The sequence below is a fragment of the Sminthopsis crassicaudata genome, chromosome 1 (genome assembly GCF_048593235.1).
Source record: "Sminthopsis crassicaudata isolate SCR6 chromosome 1, ASM4859323v1, whole genome shotgun sequence".
NCBI classification, from domain to species: domain Eukaryota; kingdom Metazoa; phylum Chordata; class Mammalia; order Dasyuromorphia; family Dasyuridae; genus Sminthopsis; species Sminthopsis crassicaudata.
In genome coordinates, this window is record NC_133617.1 from 517,265,674 (window position 1) to 517,286,303 (window position 20,630).

The following is a 20,630-nucleotide window of genomic DNA, read 5'->3' on the forward strand; positions in this document are numbered from 1 at the left end:
TGTGTATATTATTTTACGGATAACAATAATAATTTTAAATTATGGCCACCTTTTTGTCCAGCAGTGAGTTGGAACAAACTGCTCCTATGGAAGAGACTGCAGAAATAGAAGAGCACCAAGGAGTACCTGAAGGAGAATCTTTGACTAAGTATTGTGTTTCATTTAAGTATTCTTAATTTGAGTACACTCTCAACAGTATTGGTTAATTGATACAATAGAAGAAACTGCTAAAAGAGCTAAAATACAGTCTTTCAATACTTATTTCACTATTAGCAAAATATGTATATGTTTCAAGGATCAGTGAACCAACCTTGGATTAACTGAAATCTTTTTTTTTTTTTAATTTATTCATTTATTCCTTATTTCATTTCCTTTTTAGGGAGGGAAAGCAGATTTATATTTTGATTTTCTATAATTCAAAATTTTGTGGTCATGTTTATATTCCTTGTATTACTCACTTTTTAGGGGGGTGGCAGCAGATGTGTGTTTTGATCTTCTATAATTCAAAATTTTGTGGTCAATGTTTTTCAGAAAGGACCTACTGAGTCATAACATTTAGTATTGTTAATAACAACATTAATACTATAATAACATTATAAATATCATCACCAATATTCATAGAAACATGAAGGGTAAAAATTGTCCAAAGCATATGCCTCCAATTGGACAAGGTTTTTAGAGCTAATTCTGGTATGTTATTTTTCTCTCTCAAAGAATATTGTTGAGGCAGCTCAGGTGGCGCAGTGGATAGAGCACCAGCCCTGAAGTCAGGTGGACCTTAGTTCAAATCAAATATATATATATTTTTTTGATGCCGTTTATTCTTTATTCCACAAATATTTCCTAATATATATAGTTTCCTTCTATCTCCTCCTACTCCCATAGAAACTCTCCATATCCTAAAGAAAATTAGTTAAGCAAAAAAACATCACAGCAGCTTTGTCCTGTGGCATATGCAACATTCAGCATCTATAGCCTTTTCCTTTCTACTGAAGGGTAGATCATATATTTAATGATGTCCCTTGGAACTAATAATGATCATTGCCTTAAAACCTTATTTTCTTCTTTTTTTTTTAAACAGAACTTGTGACTTCATTGAAAACTTTCTACAAGTCTCCCTTCCTCCTTTTCCATATGCCTTTTAAATAAATACAATGATTGGCACATAGTAGGCACTTGATATAAATCCTTATTGACTTGATTTGATATGCTACTTTTCTTTTTTTTAATTATTTTTCCCCAGTCACATGTAAAAATAAATTTTAACATTTTAAAAAAAAATTTAAATTCCAATTCTCTCTCCCTTTTTCCTTTCCCCTCATTGAGAAGGCAAGAAATTTGATATGGATTATACATGTGCAGTCATGCTTTGAATTCAGGAATTTTGACTTTTACTGTCTTGCGTACCCCCTCCCTCTAGTGACAGCAAAAGAACTCCTGTAATCTCCTCCTGATCACTTGTTTGATGCTCTTAACTTCTGTGGGTTGAGAGCTTCAGAACCTATCCTGATTGATTTGAGTCATGCCCAATACCTACTGCCAGTCTGCTGGGTGTTGGTCTATGCTTAACTCTCACTTCTTGTGTGACAGAGTTCTTCTGCTTCTAAGACAGATTTTTCCAATTTCTAAGTTGTCTTCAGCTGAAAAATTATTTTACCTTATCAAAAAAATTTTGAGATATTTTAAATTGTTTGAAAGGAAATTTGAAAGAGCTCAGGAGTCCCTTTCTTCTCCATCATCTTGGCTCTGTCTCCTACATCTTTTCTAATTTATAGTAACCATATATCCTGTATTTTCTGTGACAAGTTATATTGTCTTTAATAGGAATTTTCCAGAACTTTTCTGGGAAGTTCTCCTTTTGAATAAAACTTAGTTTTTCATGTTTTAGTTCTTTACAAATGACCCATTAATTTATGTTTAATTTAACCAAAGTTAAAAAAAAATAAACAATTGTCTCTGTACAGAGAGTTCTTTCTTCTTGAAAGTTCAGTGAAGCTACCTGTTTGATGCCTAAATTTCCCACTCAAGGGAAAGATAGTGGGGAGAAAATAGAAACAGCATTTGCACAAAAGTTTATCTTATGCATAAGATATCCCCCCAACCACACCCATATATCCATGTTTCCTGCTAAGCAAGTATTTGACGATATTACATAGTAAGTTTGTATTTTGGCATTTTTCATATGAACTGTACTGTAAAAAATTGGGGTTAGGATTTTGGAGATATGTTTATAAATTAGAAGGAATAGCCCTCAATGTCAGTATTGTTTCATTAGGATTTACCTACTTTTGAAAGGAATTAACCCATAAAGAGAAAAGAAACTTTTTAATAGAACATTTAATTTTCTGAGAAATAATTCTTTATATGTTATTTTTGCTTCAAGGCTTTTTTCTCTTTTTTCCCTTTTCTTTTTTCCTTAAATATGTATGTATGCACGTACTTGTGTTTTACCCAGAGTAGAATATCCCCTTCTTTAATGTATTTGGACTTGTATTATTGTGAATTTTGCTGCCAACTTGAATATATTGACTTCTTTCATAGGAGACATGCTTTTGTCAGGTATGTTGAGGAGAGAATCATGTTGCCAACTCTATTGTCTTTTATTATTTTCTAGTCATGTGTATTTTCTCTTAACATTATTTATACTTTGAAATTTGTTTACATATACTTTAACATTTCTAACATGTATTGGCTTACCTGCCATCTAGGGGAGGGGGGCTGGGGGGAAAGGGGAAAAATTGAAACAGAAGGTTTTACAAGGGTTAATGCTGAAAAATTGCCCAAGCATATGCCTTGTAAATATAGAGCTATGTAAATATAGAGCTATAATAATAAAAAAAGACAAAACTTGGTTACTACTCCTCAGCCCCACTCTTTTAAAAATACAAGGACTCTATCTGTCTTTTCTCAGTTTTTGTCTCTCAAACTGTCTCTCTTCTTTCACTTTTCTCCCCCCCACCCCCCCAAAAGAATGCTAGAACTGTTATATAGCCTCTTATGTGGCTGATCCCACTTCTGATCACAATGGGATTTGACTTAATCTGTTTCTGACCAAGATTATATATATGTCCTCCAGGGGCACAACACATTGGAGCTGCAGTTAGTACAGATATCTAATTAGCTTAGCAGCCTAAAGCTCAGAACTCCAGAAACCAGTTATATTCACCAGCCTCAAGTCTTTTCAGTACCACAGATTACAGGCATATGTCACCATGTCCAGCCCTATGTGGGGTCATGCTTTGGATTCAGGAATTTTGACTTTTATTGTCTTGCCTCCCCCCACCTTCCAGTGACAGCAAAATGACTCCTGTAATCTCCTTCTGATCACTTGTTTGATGTTCTTAACTTTTCACTTCTTAATATGTCTTCTTCCTCCCTTAAATGTATCAGTCCCTTTCAAAAATGAAAAGAGAACAATAAGACAGTTTTGTAAACTTAACTGTCAAATCTAATAAGAATATCATTATAAGATTCCTAAGAATAGGAATTTTCAAGAGGCAAAAGTCTTAATTGTATTTTTATTTCTATCACTTGGCACATAAGATGCTTAATAAATATTGACTTGATATTTTTCTTCCCCATCTCCTCCCAGCAAAGAAAAAATGGCTGGATTAAGACTTATATCTCTTCAAGTCCAAGCTTGGTCATTCCATTTGTGTGTGTTTTCCATTTTAAATTATTAGTTTGTTTTGTTCTTTCCATTTACATTGTTGAGATGTGTGTATATTGTTTACCTTACTCTATTTCCTTTTGGATCTATTCATAGAAGTCTTCCCATGCTTCTTTCATATTGATAATTTCTTAGGGAACAGTGATAAGATACTAAATCACGTAGAAGATTTTGTTTTTCCAACTCCTCAGTTGTAGGGATCTAATTTTTTGCTTCTCCAAGGTAAAACCTGCTATCTATATTTTATTGTATATTAGACTCTTCTTCCTCTCCTCTCCTTCCCTTCCCCCATTTTTTATCTTCCTAAGGCCAGCTTTAGTTTCAGCTAGTCCATTGAGTCTGTTGATTCAGGGTCGGTGTTATAATACTGTAAAACACTTACAGATCATAAAATGAAATAAAAACAGAGGAGAATTCGTAGCAAAGAAATGTGATATTTAAAGATACTAATTTAAATAAAACAGTTACTCCTTTGCCCCAGCAGTCACCTCACCAACTTCTAGGTTTGAAAGGCATTTCTACAGGGCAGTGGAAATTTTGCTTAAAACTGTTGCCAACTTTAGGGGGTGGGAGGGGTGGTTGTGCCTTTTATCCCTCAGGCCAACAAGACCAAGCCTCCAAGTTCTTTTAAAGAAGCAACCTAGGGGCAGCCAATTAGTGTAGTAGAAAGAGCACGAGCCCTAAAATCAGGAGAACCTGAGTTCAAATGTGCCCTCAGACACTTAATACTTCCTGGCTATGTGACCCTGGGTAAGTTGCTTAACCCAAATCACTTAAGGGGAGGAAAAAAAAAAAAAAAAAGGCAACCCAGCTTCATAAAGCACCTTTACCATTTTAGTTATTTTCTTAGCATAATTTCAAATTCCTTTTAATAATAGATGAGCCAATTCACAATTCCACAATTATTTAACTTTTAAAGTTTTTAACATTTTTAAAAGCTAGTGAGTTTTTAGTTGGGAATACTACCATAACATTTTACATTAGAAAACAAAATCTCAGAAATACCAGTTTAAAAAATCATATTTCATTTGGTTCAAAACATTTCAATCTCTAGAAAATAAGCCAGGCATAAAAGTGTCCATACTGTTGTTAGGGAAAACAAGGTCTAAAGAAGACATGGATGTTCTTGGTTTTCCACTTTATCACTTCTCAACAGAGATCATAAGAAGAAATTTACAGGAACAAATATCAAAAATCCTTAATCATGATCTCATTGAAAGGAATGAGGTTTTTAATTGAATTCTTTATTTCAGTATTTGCTTTTACTGGCTACATTCATGGATTCTTCATATTGGGATTGACTTTTCTTTGCACTGGCCTCTCTGTCATAACTCTTGGAATACTAATGAATTTTATAGAAGAAATGGAATGGTTGAGACCTTTAAGAGTTGGTCAAAACACAACCCCAGACATATGTTGCATGATAGACACCAAATCTCCACCAGACCACAGAGTACAACCACAGGCTCTAGCTAGGTTTGAATATTATTCTTTTTTTTTTTCTAAGTAGAAACCTCAAAATATGCAGTATAATATTTTATGCAGCATACATGTTCTTGAAAAGTTACAGGTGTACATTTGATCAATGAAAATGCACCTGAAAAACCAGGTGCATATTACTTAAGAAAAACTTCCAAAGAATTCTGAGTATTGAAAATACTTATCTGCCAGTTTTTCTGTTTAAATTTGGAATTTTGGCATATCATTTTTAGGCATACTTCCAAATCTACATATCCAAGACTGTCAAGTGTGTGTGCTTGTTCCTCTTTCTCTTCAACCACCTCCTTCTCCCCCTCCCCCTCTCAAGTGTATCTATCTCTGAATTCCAAGATGAGATGGTCATTTACCCAAGAATTTCTGTTATTATTTTTGTGGCAATCATTTAATCCTTGTTGATGAAAATCAGATTCAAAATAGAAACTTTTGCTAATTCTTCCATAAATTCAAAATGGCATAGTTGTGATACTAATGACAACAATATACTCTGACATATTTTTGATTTGTAGTTGCTTAATAATGTATTCATGCCTACTGAACATTAGGTCACCGCCAAAGAAGCTAATAAGGATTCTCTTTAGTGTCATATCAACTAAATAATTCTTAAAACTATTATGGAAAAACTATCATTTTGGCAGTTTTGAAATTCATGACCTACTTTCAAAGCATTCTAAATATATAATCTTTATCCAATCATCTCTTGAAAACATTATACTTTATTATTTATCTCTTATAAAAACAAGCAAGAAAAAACTGAGAAGTCTTTTGTTAGCATGTATTTTTGAGTGAAAAAGAATAGTTTCTATGTTAGATTGGTGACTCTAGAGAAAAGACTGTTCAAAAATATATTTTTCATCTTACTGCTTTTCTAGCTACTTTGTACTTTCAATTCAGGATCATTTGGTGTAGCCAAATAATGTGTTGATAGTATTATGATTTTTAAACCCTTTAGTATTTTTTTCTTTTTTGGTTTAATATGTCTAGTTGAAATTGGTGATTTTTCTCAACTGGTGTTTTATTGTCTATTTAAAAGATTCTGGGATGCATAGAAATCTTTGAACATGTTTTGTGAAATTATTATTGTTCTTTGACATTGTAAATATTTTTTAATATTTCATTTGTCTTCTTCCCAGCCTCCTTTTGTGAAATCATATAGAATGTATGCTGTGTTAACATTCCTCATAATGGGACCTCTCACATTTTTTTTTTGTTCTTAATCATTTCTTTATGTTGGCTTTTATTTTTCTTTTCATTCTTTTTAAATTTTTTTATTTTTAATATTCATTTAAAATTTTTTTTAATTCCATATTCTCTCTCCTGCCTGCCTCAACCCTATCCATTGACAAGGGCAAGCAACATGATAACAATCATACATGAGAAATCAGCAACAAAAAAAAGGAAGAAAAAGTGAAAAAAAGTATGATTCAGTCTGCACTGAGTTCTAATTGCTGGGTTTATAAAACCTGCAAATCATTCACCCTTCCAGCTTTGTTGAGTTCCGAGGTGTATTATCCCTAACTTCTAGACCTAATAACACAGAATCATAAAATTTTAGAGACAGAGGTGCTTTTAGTATTTAAAATACTTTTTATCTAGAAGTAGATCTTTTTTATGATAATAGTCTGTGAAGTGTCCCAGTAATTTCTCATTTTTGCAGAATCTTCTATTTTGTCCATTTAATATATTTTTTCTTTAAAAACATACTACATTATTCTCAAGAGAATCTTGAAAAAAAAAAACTGAACATAAAATGTCAGTTTTTATTTCACATGTGTGGTTAATTTTTATTAATTTTATTGAGGGAGCATTTTATGCATCGTATCTTGAGAATGGGTATTTGTGACATTGTCATGGTGTTCATGTTATGTCTATCTTCATTATATCACCTGAAGACGAAATAGTAACTATGGTAAGAAATCATGAGAAACAAAAATCCAATGGGAAATTATAATTAAACATCCCCCCCATATTAGCTTATGCATAATATTTGTGTGAGGTTAATATGTGAATAGTTGGCCAAATTTAAAAGTCTCATTTTTCCTTTCTTTTTTGATATATCACTATTTAATTTCATCTTTACAACTATAAATTTTTAGAGTTGCTGAAGTTGGGGAACTAGTGGAAGAATCTCAAGTTCAAGAAATGACCTTAGATGAATGGAAAAACCTCCAAGAGCAAAATCGACCAAAGCCTGAATTCAACATCCGGAAGCCTGAATCTACTGTTCCTTCCAAAGCAGTGGTGATTCACAAGTCAAAATATAGAGATGATGTAAGCATTGCCTTTTAACTGTAGAGACAATTCTAATTTTTTTCATGTTGGGAAAAGGGCTTCCTTTTTTCTGACAAGTTAGCATTAATAGCATTTTATTCTCTTTTAAAAAATCACTTATAAATTCTTTAAAAAAAAAAAAAGATATCTGTTGGAGTCAGAGAGCTTAGGTTCAAATTCTGTCTTCAGTGTTTATCACCTATGTGACATTAGGCAAATCACTTACTTTTCTGAACTCTTAAGAGGGCTAGACTAGATGATTGCCAAGATTCCTTCTGCTTGAAATTCATCATACTCTGATTTTGTCCCTGCTTCCTAATTACACGAAAGCTCTCCCTTATATAACAAAGCATAAAAGAGAGGGGAAAAAAAAACAATTCATCAAAACCAAGTAATCAAGCTTGACAAATATGTATTGTCTGTATCCATCCCAGATATATTAAAAAAGACAAATCATCAAAGAGACATGTGACGACTCATATCTTCATTCTTTAAAATAACAAAGTTTTTTCTACTGAAATTTTGAATCATATAGCTCTATGAGATTTAACACATGCGGATGTGGATGTGAATACTTTCTATATATGTGGGGGCACAGAGAAGGGTGTGAGGAATAACCAGAATAGCCTTGCCCATAGTGTTTGTGGAAGGAAGTGACGTTGGAAAGACAGATTAGAATCAGATTATGGGAGACTCCAAATGACAAAAAGGCATAATATTTGATCATAAATCTAATAGGGAGTTACTGGAGTTTAAAGAAGTGGCAATGGTCAGATCTGTACTTTAGGAAAATTAACTTTTTTACTAGGGCAGCTAGATGATACAGTGGCTAAGAGCACCACCAGTTCTGGAGTCAGGAACACAAGATCCTGCCTCAGATACTTGTTGGCTTTGTGGCCCCTAGAGAAATGAAATAGAAAGGAATGGATGGGATGGTAGTAAAGAACAACAGAAAAGAGGAACTGACCTCTCTTGTGAAAGGATCCCTGGGAATGAAAAGGATAGAACAAAAATAATAGGAAATTGGTAATATTAACAAATCTCTTCAAGTTATAGTTTCTATTGACTGCAATTCTGGAGTGACGTAATAGTAGATCACGTTATTCAGTATTTTATTTTTTTTGCCGAGGCAATTGGAGTTAAGTGACTTGCCCAGGGTCACACAGCTAAGATGTGTTAAGTGTCTGAGGCTAGATTTGAACTCCGGTCCTCCTGACTTTAGGGCTGGTGCTGTATCTACTATGCCACCTAGCTGCCCTCAGTATTAAGTATTTATTAAATAACTTCTTAAATAAAGTATACTTATAGCAATAATATATATTAAATTTATAGCATATACTTAAAACAATATAAATAGGAAATAACTTCAAAAAAATTTTAAGATAGGAATTGAAATATTTAGATGATATAAATGTACATGGATATTTAATGACAGGTTAGGGGGAAACAAAGGGAAATTGCAATATTGTATTATTTGTAATGCAAATAAATTGTATTATAATTTATTTCTTAATTAAAATAGCAATAAAAAAGATTCAAGATATAATAATTGTACAAACTGTACAGATACTTTTTTGAAAATTCATGCAATTTTCACTCTTTTTGTAGTTTGCATTTTATTTTGTTTCTCTTTTTACTGCTTCAGTTTTGATTTTCTTGTGTGGCACAATAATTAAATCCAATATTTAACATTTTTTGAAATATATTGGACTACTTAAGGGAAGGCATGGTGGGAAGGGGGGAAAATTGGAACACAAGGTTTTGCAAGGGCTAATGTTGAAGAATTTTCCATGCGTGTTTTGAAAAATAAAAAGCTTTAAGAAAGAAAGAAAATCTCATACATAATGTAATTGTTTTGCTTAATGTGATACAATTAGATTAATTTGAAGGTGTTAACTTTTTACCCCTTTGATACCTTTTAGATGATAAAGGATGACTATGAGGATGACACCCATGTTTTCAGAAAAGCAGCCAATGACATCACATCCCAGTTGGAGATTAATTTTGGTAATCTGCCTCGTCCTGGACGTGGAAGCAGAGGTGGTACACGAGGTCGAGGAAGAATCAGGAGGGTGGAAGAATCTGGATCAAGACCAGAAGTTGTGGTAGGTGTTCTGGTGTTCTGTTAATTTAACAAGTACTGAATTATTTTGTAAAGCTAGTGAAAAGATGGGGGTTGATTAACATTTCAGTTTGTGTGTTTGTGTTTGTGTGTGTGTGTGTGTGTGTGTATAGCTCAACTACTTAATTAAAATAGTGATAAATCCTTTAATATCTCCAAGTTATCTTTACATTTTGTACCTTTTTTTTCTTTCCTATTTCCTGACGTTTCAATGTATAAAAAGAAGGCACCAGATGTGATTCAAACTGTATTTTCATGTGCCTGATAATAATTTCAGCCCTAGTTATAGGAAGTCCAAGAATTATTGAAGAATTAAAACTCATTCCTTTCTCAAATTAAATGAAAACCTCCAGCTTGATTAGCAAATCATGTTAGCTAGAGTATTCTTACTGATAAATAAGTTAATGGTTACTATGATGAATAGCTTCTGTTATGTTACAGTGCCACCTTGTGGGTATCTTGCAATATAATTTATGAACTTTCACCGTGCTAACTGATATATTAATTATAGACTATAAAACATATTACCAATTTTTTGACAATGTTTGAGTAAAAGAAGAGAGGTATTAAAGTTAATCATAAGATCCCAATTGGAAATCTAGTATCCAAATGAAAAATGTTTCCTTTGATGTGACAATCATTTTCGGTACTAAATAATTTTGAATCTTAGAATTAGAAAAACTTTAATTAAAAATCAGCAAGCCTAATTTCCCACCTAATCCCAGAATCCTCTCATATATCACTAAATTATTTAGCATTTGCTTGAATATAATTATTTTACTGGTTAGGTAGTTAACAAGTATCTTGGAGCAAAGCATTGAGCATTTTTAATTGCACTGTGAATAAATGTACAAATGACCTTAGATAAAAATGTATGTTTTTTTATTGAATTAAATTTACCTGCAGGCATCATTTTTTGTCTTCTGTAGCTGCAAAAGTAAGTTTTATCTCTGGTCCTTGGGGTAGCCCTTTAAGCATTTAAAGAGAACTATCATGCTTTCTTCCTCAGTCTTTGCCCAGTAGTTCTGTTTCCAAATACTTCATCCACCCATCCCCAATTCCTTTTTTTTTTTTTTCTTGTGATGACATAATTACAAGTCCTCTCATCATTCTGTTTTCCTTTGATATATTGACTTGTACACAAGTGCCAGCCTGAACTGGCTCATGAGAAGATTGTTAAATTTGTGGTATGGACATTTATTACCATGGAAATACCCAAACGCTACAAAGAATGGCTTGAATATGTTTTGTTTTTTTGTGTTGACTTCTAGACTCTTCTTCAGCAGCAGTGATAAAAACATAAAATAGTAGCTTCACGACCTTTATTTTTTGCCCAATACTCTGCCATCTATTGTTTGTTATTATCTTAGTTTTGTAGTACCTGTGATTTAAATGATTATACTATCTTGATGATTACTTGTAGGGAATGTTGTAGAAAAGGTTTCTGAGTTATATAATTGGTACGGAATGGTCTTCGATGTGTTTTCTAATTCTTAGTCTGTACTAAAAAAAAAATAAAAATAAAAAAAATCCCCTTAGTCTTACTTTTTCACCATCAAGTTCTCTTTCTTATCATTTAAAATATCCCTTTTCTGAAATTTAGATTTTTTCCCATTTGCCAAGTACTGTGGCACCTCTTTAGTTTGCTATAACAGCTCAGAAATTTCCAATGAAGGTTTAGCAATTACAACTTTTAGTTTGGAGTCAGACAAATTGAACTTATTGACTTTATGTACCAGAATGTTCTCCCTAAAGTTTGTTTATTCATGTTTTAAGTGAGATCATGTTATCTTACTTTGGAATCCTATTATATGGTGATAATTTTTGTGTTTCTCCTTGAAATAAAAGTAAAATTAAGATTTACAAAAGTCCATCAGTCAGTAAGCAGTAAGGACTTTCTTTGCAACAAATACTGTATTAAATGTTGGGAATTCAAAGAAAAAAAAAGAAAAAAAGCCCAGACTCCCCCCCAAAAAATAACCTCTTAGTTCTGTCCATGCTAATTAGGATTCAAATTCAAAAGGATACCAATGTGTTATTGAGCTTTACCTCACTGGGCTTCATTTTTTGAACAAGATTGTCTTTTGGACCTCTTATAGCTCAAATATTTTGATATTTTGTAGTTTAGACCTTTTCTTGATCCCAATATAATTATCTTTATTAGCTTGTATTTATAGCAATCCCAAGGTTTATTCTGATCTTTTTTCCCCCTGACTTTTAAATAGGATTTTGCCAAGCCTCTTATTCATTCTCTATGGCCTTTTCTTTTATAGGTCTTTTAAAACTGAGTCAATTAAGTACTTTCCGGAATCATATTCTACATCACTAGAATGGTTTTTTAATTTTTATTTTTTTGAGGGCTGCTTATTTTTCTTGAATTAACTTCTCTGCTATAGTCTTAGAATTCTTTCTTAAAAGCATTTGATGCTTTTAAAAACATTGCTGTCACTTCCAGTGAGAGTCTATAGAATGCTCTTAGAAAATAGAAGTATACAAAAGAACTAAAATAGGGATCACATCCAACAATGTCACGTTCCATAACTTTTATCTACCAAACATTCAGGGTGTTTTTCAAGTGTGAGACACTCTTTTTGGTGGAAGGAATAATTGTTTGAATGGGAAGAAGGACAGAATTGATGGAAAAGCTTGGGAGAAGAGAGATTTTTTTCTTTCCTTGATCCATGTGGTTTCAGGCCTTCTTTAATGTGAAACAAGCACACAAAAGATTTTGGAAAGTTGCAGTCATATGTGAAGGAGTTGGTACTTGAACAGGTCTGGGATTTCCCAAAGTTTTTTACTTTTTCTCTCTGTCTTTTTTCCCTAAAGAGTCTGGAGGATCTGTTACTTAGATTTTGTATCAACTCTGCCTCTCTTGTAGAAGCTTGCATGGAGGAAGAACCACTCACTCTCCCAGAGAGGAGAGTCTCCACTTAAGCAGCAACACACAAAATGCCTCTGGCTTTTGAGTATTCAAAGTTACTGGATTTGATTTCTTTCATTGCTGTGAATTTCTTTTGGCACTGGAATCATGGATTCTTAACTTCTCATCTCCTTCTTCTCCCCCTGCCCTTTTCTATTCAGCTATTGGAAAAAAAACTGAAGTCATATTTCTGGAGAAGTTTCTCTACTTGTTCTTTCTTTATACTTGGATCTATTTTTATAAAAGTTTTCATGTTGTGTGCATATACATATAAAGTTTAAATCCTCTCTACTTTGTACATTTTATTTCTTAGATGTCCATTATGAATAAACACATTTTACATATGTTCCAGGTGGCTGAGACCAGGAATAACTAATACTTGTTTTAGAATTTACAAGTCATTGGAATGTGTTCCTCTTGATTAGATAAAGGACAACATGCTAATTTTGAGAAAATTTCTTTTTGTTTTATAGACACAGATCATTGCTCCAAACCCAGATGACCCTGAAGACTTTCCTGCTTTAGCTTGAAAGAGCCCTCGTTTAACAGCATCATAAAGTAGCTTTGGCACAGCTATGGGAAAAAAAAAAAAAAGACTTTCCTTGCTATGGGGAAGAGGGATAGTCTGAATCTATGAAAACAATAGAAGTTGCTTTTTTCCCCTTGTAGTGTGAACTTGTTGCACTTTTTGATTTGGGAGTTTGAGGTAGGTGCAATCCAGAGATTCCTAGAGCATGAGGTTCTGGGGTCATTAAGAACCTTCTGCAAGAAGGTGAAGGGATGATGATCATTGTTATACTCAAGGGATTTCAAATAAAGTTCAAGAATGATGTTTAAGATGTGTATATAGAGAATATATTGAAAATTTTTCACCAAACTAAGAGTAATTATCAGCTATAAATTATAATAGTCCATTGTTCAGGCTACAAAAAGCCCTATAGATACTTGAAGGTTTATTTCCCTTCAATATTAAATTATATATATAACTTGGACAAACTTAAATAGAAATAGAGACCAAAAAAAAATAATAATAAAATACAATTAAATTAATGGTTTTTCTTATGTATTTGTAAATGTTATATCTCCTAAATGTGTTTTAGTTTTTTTTCTTTTTCATTTGCCAAGTTAACTTAAAATTCTACCCTAAAAGACACTTTAAATTTTCTATTATGCAAATATTGGTCACTACCTCATGACATGCCAAATTTTCAAAGAGGTCAGAGATGTTTGGGCAGAAGGGAGGAAAAAGACCAAACCCAAGTAGGCTGTAGCTTTTAACAGTGCCTTGATTCATGTGGTATTTTCAATAATGTTATGTCTTGAAAGCCAAGAAAATGTACTTAATGCACAAATGAAAATGTTTGCATGGTCTCTAGTCTGAGGAAAAGTAAGTTTGATGTGTGTGTGTGTGCACGCGCACACACATACATAGATGCCTGCAAAAAAAAGGGGGAAAGGAAAAGGAGATGATAAAGGAGAAAATAGTTGTGATAGTTTTTGCTCCCTCTATATATAGTTTTATTGCTGCCTACAGAAGATGGGAAAATCATTACTTGCTACTGTCTCCCAGATTCCTTTATCCTGCTCCCTTTCATAAAATTCAGCAAGATTCATTAATGTTTTTGCCATAACAGGGAAGAATCTGAATGAAACTACTTCATATTTCCCTTTATTCTACAGCATTATATAGATAAAAAGAAGAGGATATCAAATTTCTATTCAGTAAACAAAAGATACTGTATGGAGCCATAACAAAATTCAATTATTCAGAATGTTTTAAAATGATAACATAGATCACCTATTTTTAGTCCCTAGATATCAAAATATTTATTTCCTCCATTTGGTAAACCCACAAAATGACTGTTAAGATGAAATAAAAAAAATCTAGAAAGATGAATGTCCCATTCTGGATTATCCATTATCAATAATCTTGTGGGAACAGTACTATTCCCATTCATAAAGTTGTCATAATAACTTTTCTCTCCTTGCCTTGTCTCAGAAATGACTGAAAAAGCCCTGTGGATGTAGGTTACATGTGCTCACCTACTTGACCTCCATTTAGCCAAAATGCTGTATGTTTTTCAAACCTTAAAATGCTGTACCATGCAGCTTTTTCTCAGATGGCATACTTTGCCCATAGCCTTGGAACAAATGTAATTTGAGGGAATCGTGCTTTTCAAACATGCCTGTTGTCTCAGACTTTTTTCATGTATTCTGTTAAACTAGGGCTAGCCAGCTGGGTATGTAAACAAGAATTATATGTATACGATGGCTTTGTTAACTGTTTTAATTTTCTAGTCTACTATGAGGAACTGTCTAGTTCCCAGGGAAAATCGGAAAGCAGGGAAATTTTTATTCATTACTTTATTGTAGCAGTAGAGGATGAGTCTATGGGGAGGAATAAGAATTTAGCTGTATATACTTGTCATAATTTTTTTTAGCCTCTACGTGGGTTTGAAAACAGATCTGTCACTTGCCAACCTATTTCTAGGGCAGCTGGTAATAAGTTTTTCTTTTTACAACACAGGAAAGAGGCAGAGTTTCCCAGGAGGCATATCATTGGATACTGTCATGTCTGTCTACTTCCTAAAATAGTTTTTTCAATAAGATCAAAGTGATCTAGAAGCCCTTCAGGCTTTTAAAATTTGTAGCAATAGAATTTAAAAGTACACTAAAAAAACGGATGGTTTGGATTTAAAATAAGTGGAAAAACTGTAATCTAGATCAAGGGTGCTTTACATAGGGACCCTGAATTTTTTTCTTTTGATAACTTTTCAATGTGATTAGTTTCCTTTGTGATCATTCTGAGAAGTCCATTACACTAAATTTGGAAACCCCAGGTCTTGATTTCTCGTGTATATATTTATATAAATAAAGCTTAATAATTATTGCTTGTTGACTGACCACAATCTAGTTTCTTTTTAAGAGTACTGAATATTTGAGTTATATAACTTCTGGTCATTAAGGGTGGACCAATTATTTTTTCTATATGAAAATGGTTCATAGATTAATTTCCAAGAAATAACTAGTAATTGGGTTAGATATGTCTTTACTTTTCAAAATTTGATACAGTAAAAAAGCAGTGTGACCTGTAACAGGTGAGACCGACAGATGTATTTGCTCAGTAATGCCATCTGAACTGACACGCCTAATGTTAAAACAGTGATTTTATTTGATAAATCTGTTGTAGTAATGAATTACTTATGATCCCATACATATAGAAACACCATGTTTATCTGTTTCTTGGATTTGTTAATATAAAATTACTTGATAATCAGTGAGAACCGTTGTGAGAACATGTATCTGTTTCTTCTCAGCATTATGAAGAATATTTTCTGAGGTCAATTTTCAAGTGATATCAAGCTGATTTCTCCTCCCTAAATCCAACTTTTTTTTTTTTTTTTTTTTTTCCCCTTAACTACAATTGCCACTTTGGTAATGGGAGGCAAGTGGTTGAATCTTACTGTTGATTGTTTGTGTGTACTACTAAGAATGTGTCACAAGTAGCCTACATTTTATGGAACTGGGAACATCTGAAGAACCACATGGTGGGTCTGAATTTGAATTGTAGATAAGCTACTTTCTCAAGAGCACTTTCATGCTACAATTCCACTTTCAAGTGTTTATAGTCCCATTTCTGCTCATGTTTGTATCAGAAGCTGCTGAAATGCTTAAAAAAAAAACTAAATTGGCAAACAAGATACCATATTTAAGAATGTTCCAAGCCATCCTACTTTGAATGGATTTATTAAACTTTTAATTCATTTATGCAAACCTTGCCATATTTTGTTTCACTTTATCAACTGGGGATGATTGATATATTTACACAGTATACCAATGTGTTAATGTGGTCAGTCTTAAATCTGCAAGACACAAAACTTTGGAAAATGTCAGTTTCTGGAGACTTCTCAATATCCCTGATTTCAAACTTTGCCATTTTCACAATTTTGTGGCCAGTTTTTGGTGGAGTCTTTTAAAATTTACCTCCCTAGGACAACTTTTTGTTAAAATCATGGTCTCTGAAATTCCAGCTCGGGGATTTAGGTCTCAAGTACAAAAACATAAGCAAATAAAATATAAATAGCAGTGGACCTATCCTGCTAACAGTAGTAGTTACTCACTACTAAAAATGAGCTGCTATTCAAATTTCCTTTTCACAGGATGATTTCAAGATTGTCTCCAAGGGTTAGTCTGAGACGGGGAATTTGTCTCATCTACTTAGAAGGGGCACTAGAATTAATATTATTTGATCACAGGGGCCCAGTGCTACCTTTGATCATTCATTCATATCATAAATTTTCACTTAGTAGGTGAGAACTTGGCATGATAGCTACCAACAATTGAAAGATGGCAGCTTAAAAAGCCACTATTACTTCCTACTCATTTCATCCAATCTCACCTCAGATTAAGTGCAGGAGAAGGGGGGAGGGAAAGAAGGAACCCAACAAACCTCTCACTTGAAAAACTCATGATGCTTGGCCAAGTTGTTTTTATTGTCCTTAATCCAAGTAATAAAATCCTCAGAAAGTCCTGTCAGAAATACGTATGAAAACTTATGGCCAAGGAAATAATACCCAGTGCTAGGCAATAAGTACTCCATTAGAACAGTTCCGAGTTTTTCCTGTCACTAAGAATGACTATTGTAACAGGCCCTTTAACTCTCAAACTTCCCCAACAAATGATCCATTTGATAATTTTAAATATCTTAACACAATCTCATGTAATTTTAATTTTATCAAAAAAAGACAGAACATCTCTGATAATCACTTTTAAAATAGTATAAATTTGGGGCAGGTAGGTGGCGCAGTGGAATAGAGCACCAGCCTTGAATTCAGGAGGACCAGAGTTCAAATCTGGTCTCAGACACTTAACACTTCCTATTGTGTAACCCTGAGCAAGTCACAGCCTCAGGAAAAAATATATTTTCTATCAGTTTACAAATGTTACAACATTGTAAAGTAGCTATATAATAATATCTCTATACATACACACAAAATTGTAGGTATTGATACTATACATAACCTGGGGGGGAGGGGGAGAATTTCAACTAGACACTGAATGAAATCGAGATTTGTGTGTTGCGTTAACAGGAAAATATATTCCTGAAGGACATAACAGAGTCAAGGATACCTGAATGACAAAAGATTTAACATCATCTAATAACTTAAAAATCAGCTATTGCATAAATGTCTGGAAAATAGCATTCTATCACAGCTGATTAAAAATATAACTACTTTTTAATCTTCCTCAAACCAAGAGCACTGACCAAAACTGGCCTAAGTTTCTGACAGTATTCAAATGATGAGTTGGCAAGTAAAACGCAAATGAGGTCATTTATTTCATCTGAAAAATAGCCAAAAAGTGTTCCATTAACCTGACATTCAAACTAATTTTTTTTCATTCCTAAATTAGTGGGGTGATCAATCTTTAAGTGTTTGAGAAACTTTGTCATTGATTGGGAAAGCATGGGATGAGAAATATAAATGTAAAAATGGCAGATAGCTATGAAAAATGTTATTAAAAATAAATTCCTAATATTCCCCCAAGAACTTGTTTCATGTGTTATTTCATTTCCCCTTTAATGTATTTAATAAAATATTTTAAAATAACATCTTCAGTTACAAATGGGAAGGACTTTTTCAACCTTTATTCAGTCCAATTAATAAGGAACATCAATTTTGAGCAGCTACCTTGGAGATAATTTAACTCCTAAATAGTTTGCCCAAGGTTACACAGAAATTATGTTGGCTAAGCTGATGTTCAAGCCTAAATTTTCTGACTACATCCAGCTCTTTCTCCTAAACCAGTGTACATTCAAGAAGTGCCTGAGTTTTGAGTCTTAAGAAACACTGTCCTTTCTCACACTTGAAAGCACATTGATCAAATATTGGCATTGCATTGCATTGATTTTCATTGAATCACCATCGTTTCCTGATGTCCATGAGCCAAATATGTTTCTTCTATTAGAATATCTGTGTACTAAACATCTCATCTTCCCATAATCAAGCCAGACCATCTGGATGACACCAGAGGTTGCTTGTGCATCCAGAGTGGGCCAAGACCGAATGTATGTTTTAGAAAAGCAATGCCAAATAAAATATAATTCTTTTCCACTGCTGATTTGATTCTAGTTGTGTGTCTCTATACTACACACATCATCAAGAGTATGCTATATTTGAGCAAGGGAGACAAAGCATAGTATAGAGTGAGTCAGGGGACATTATCTAATATTGTTAACCACTCAGCAGTATTGGTCAAGTCATATAACATTTGTTTTTTCCCTTTGTATAAGAGTAAGCCTAAATGATTTCTAAGTTAGCTTAAATGATATGTAAAACACTTTCTACCCAGTTTGTGATTTTATGATTGACCCTTAAGTATTTCTATTAATCTGAATTATTTCCTAAGAGGAAAAGATCACTTATATTACTTGATGCCAGAATGGCAAGTGTTCACCACAGGATCTTACTTCAATAACTTCCTCAGTGTAAGATGCTTCCTGTTCTTACTACCTCAGGAAAATGATTTGTGACCAAGGTTACAGTTTTTGATAATCGGTAACGCAATTTTAAATTAAGAAAATAACGCAGCAGTTTCTGGTTAATAGTTTTAATTGTACATTATCTTAGGCAATTTTCACTATTGAACATTTTATATAAAAATTAAAATTCACAAGATTTTCAAATGAGACAATACTTATTAAACTAGCTAGTTTCCAAGACATTATGAAGCTTTACCTGAAAAAAATACCTTAAGTAAAATAAACATTCGCTCTACCAGTTCCCTCCGATTTAAAAAATGAATAGAAATGTACATTTCAATTAAAAAAAAAAATCAAGACAATGGTTAAATAAGTACTGATTAATCAGTTACACTTGAAAACTTTTTATAACCTATATATGAGTGCACATTTAGATAAAAGTCTGCAAATTATTAATATAAAATTGCAGTACTCAAATCAGATGAACTGAGCTGCTGTCAATATTTTTCCCTCTCTATGAAGTGGAAATAATTTTCTATAAACTTTTAGGTGTCCAGTCTTTAAAAACACATCTGCAGCATTTCCATTTAGCAATATGGAGAATACAAATATCTGGAGAGAAGGGGTGGGAGAAATAACCCCACTCATTATTTGGTGAGAAATAATTTTCATTATGAAAGAGTAAAGAAATAAAACACTCATCAAGGTCATGCTAAGCAACAATTATTTTTTAAAAAGCTTTTAATAAAATTTAACGGGCATGGGGAAGGGGAAGGGAGATATGGTATGAGAAAGGATATATGAAAATAGAAATTGAAACTTTTTCACAAACTTCTTTTCAGGAAATAGCTTGTTGCCCATAGAGAAAATGTAAATCAAACGAAAGGCATTATCTTTTGGGCCTTCCTTATAGGAGAATGTTCTCCCAAGAAAGCAACAGCTCCACAGTGAGCATCACAGTGGATCGTACTTCAGTCTCAAATGTTAACCCCAATCATTCTGATGGGGAAATTGACTCCTAACTAAAACATGGAGGAAAGAATCGAGGTAGAAATTTTGGAAAAAATTTCCCAGGAAATTCCCCATAGGAAGGGGGGGAGTAAGTTAGTGTTAAATTTTAGGATTACGCAATTGTGAAGTTTAGGAGAGCAACCACACTGGTGGACAAGAAAGGCTACTTGTTGTACTGAGGCAATGCTTGGTGAATCCATTATTCACAGGTAGGTTAAAAAAATACTTTCTAAAATTTTAAACCTGGCTGATAAATTGAATCTATCTATAATCTTCCTTTTTGGCTTTATAGGTTTGTTTTTTAAACTTTCTTCACTTCCTATAGGCATTTTTTTTTTTAACATTTCACTGATTTAGAGGGGGTTTTTTGTTGTTGTTGTTGTTTTCCAGAAAAGGAAGAGATAATGAAAGTTACTTTCATACTCAAAATAAGTCAGATATACATTTCTATTTTTGAAAACTTCTTTTAAATATCATTATCTCAGTCCCAAAGATTAAAGATGTACTAAAAATATTTTAACTTGTTTAATCATGAAAATGCAGAGTGGCCAAGACAAATCTAGTAATGCTGAGTGTACTTTTGGTTTGGTTTTTTTTGGGGGGGTGGAGGTGGGAGAGATGATGTTATTGAATTTCATCATGGTACAAGAGCAACACA

The 20,630-nt window shown here is 33.0% G+C and overlaps 1 protein-coding gene across 4 annotated transcripts in view; it reads left to right on the top strand.

The window, feature by feature from the left end:
* The window catches only part of HABP4 (hyaluronan binding protein 4), a 34,915-nt gene extending 19,531 nt beyond the window's left edge, over positions 1-15,384 (top strand). For 2 of the 4 annotated variants that reach the window (XM_074281693.1, XM_074281695.1), the window contains exons 4-7: positions 62-148; positions 7,264-7,438; positions 9,361-9,543; positions 12,954-15,384. In XM_074281693.1, coding sequence (XP_074137794.1) covers positions 62-148; positions 7,264-7,438; positions 9,361-9,543; positions 12,954-13,010 — 502 coding nt within the window. In that variant the 3' untranslated portion in view covers positions 13,011-15,384. The remainder of the gene's footprint in view (positions 1-61; positions 149-7,263; positions 7,439-9,360; positions 9,544-12,953) is intronic. The other 2 variants (XM_074281694.1, XM_074281696.1) reach the window with 1 other exon arrangement.
* The last annotated feature ends 5,246 nt before the right edge of the window (positions 15,385-20,630 follow it).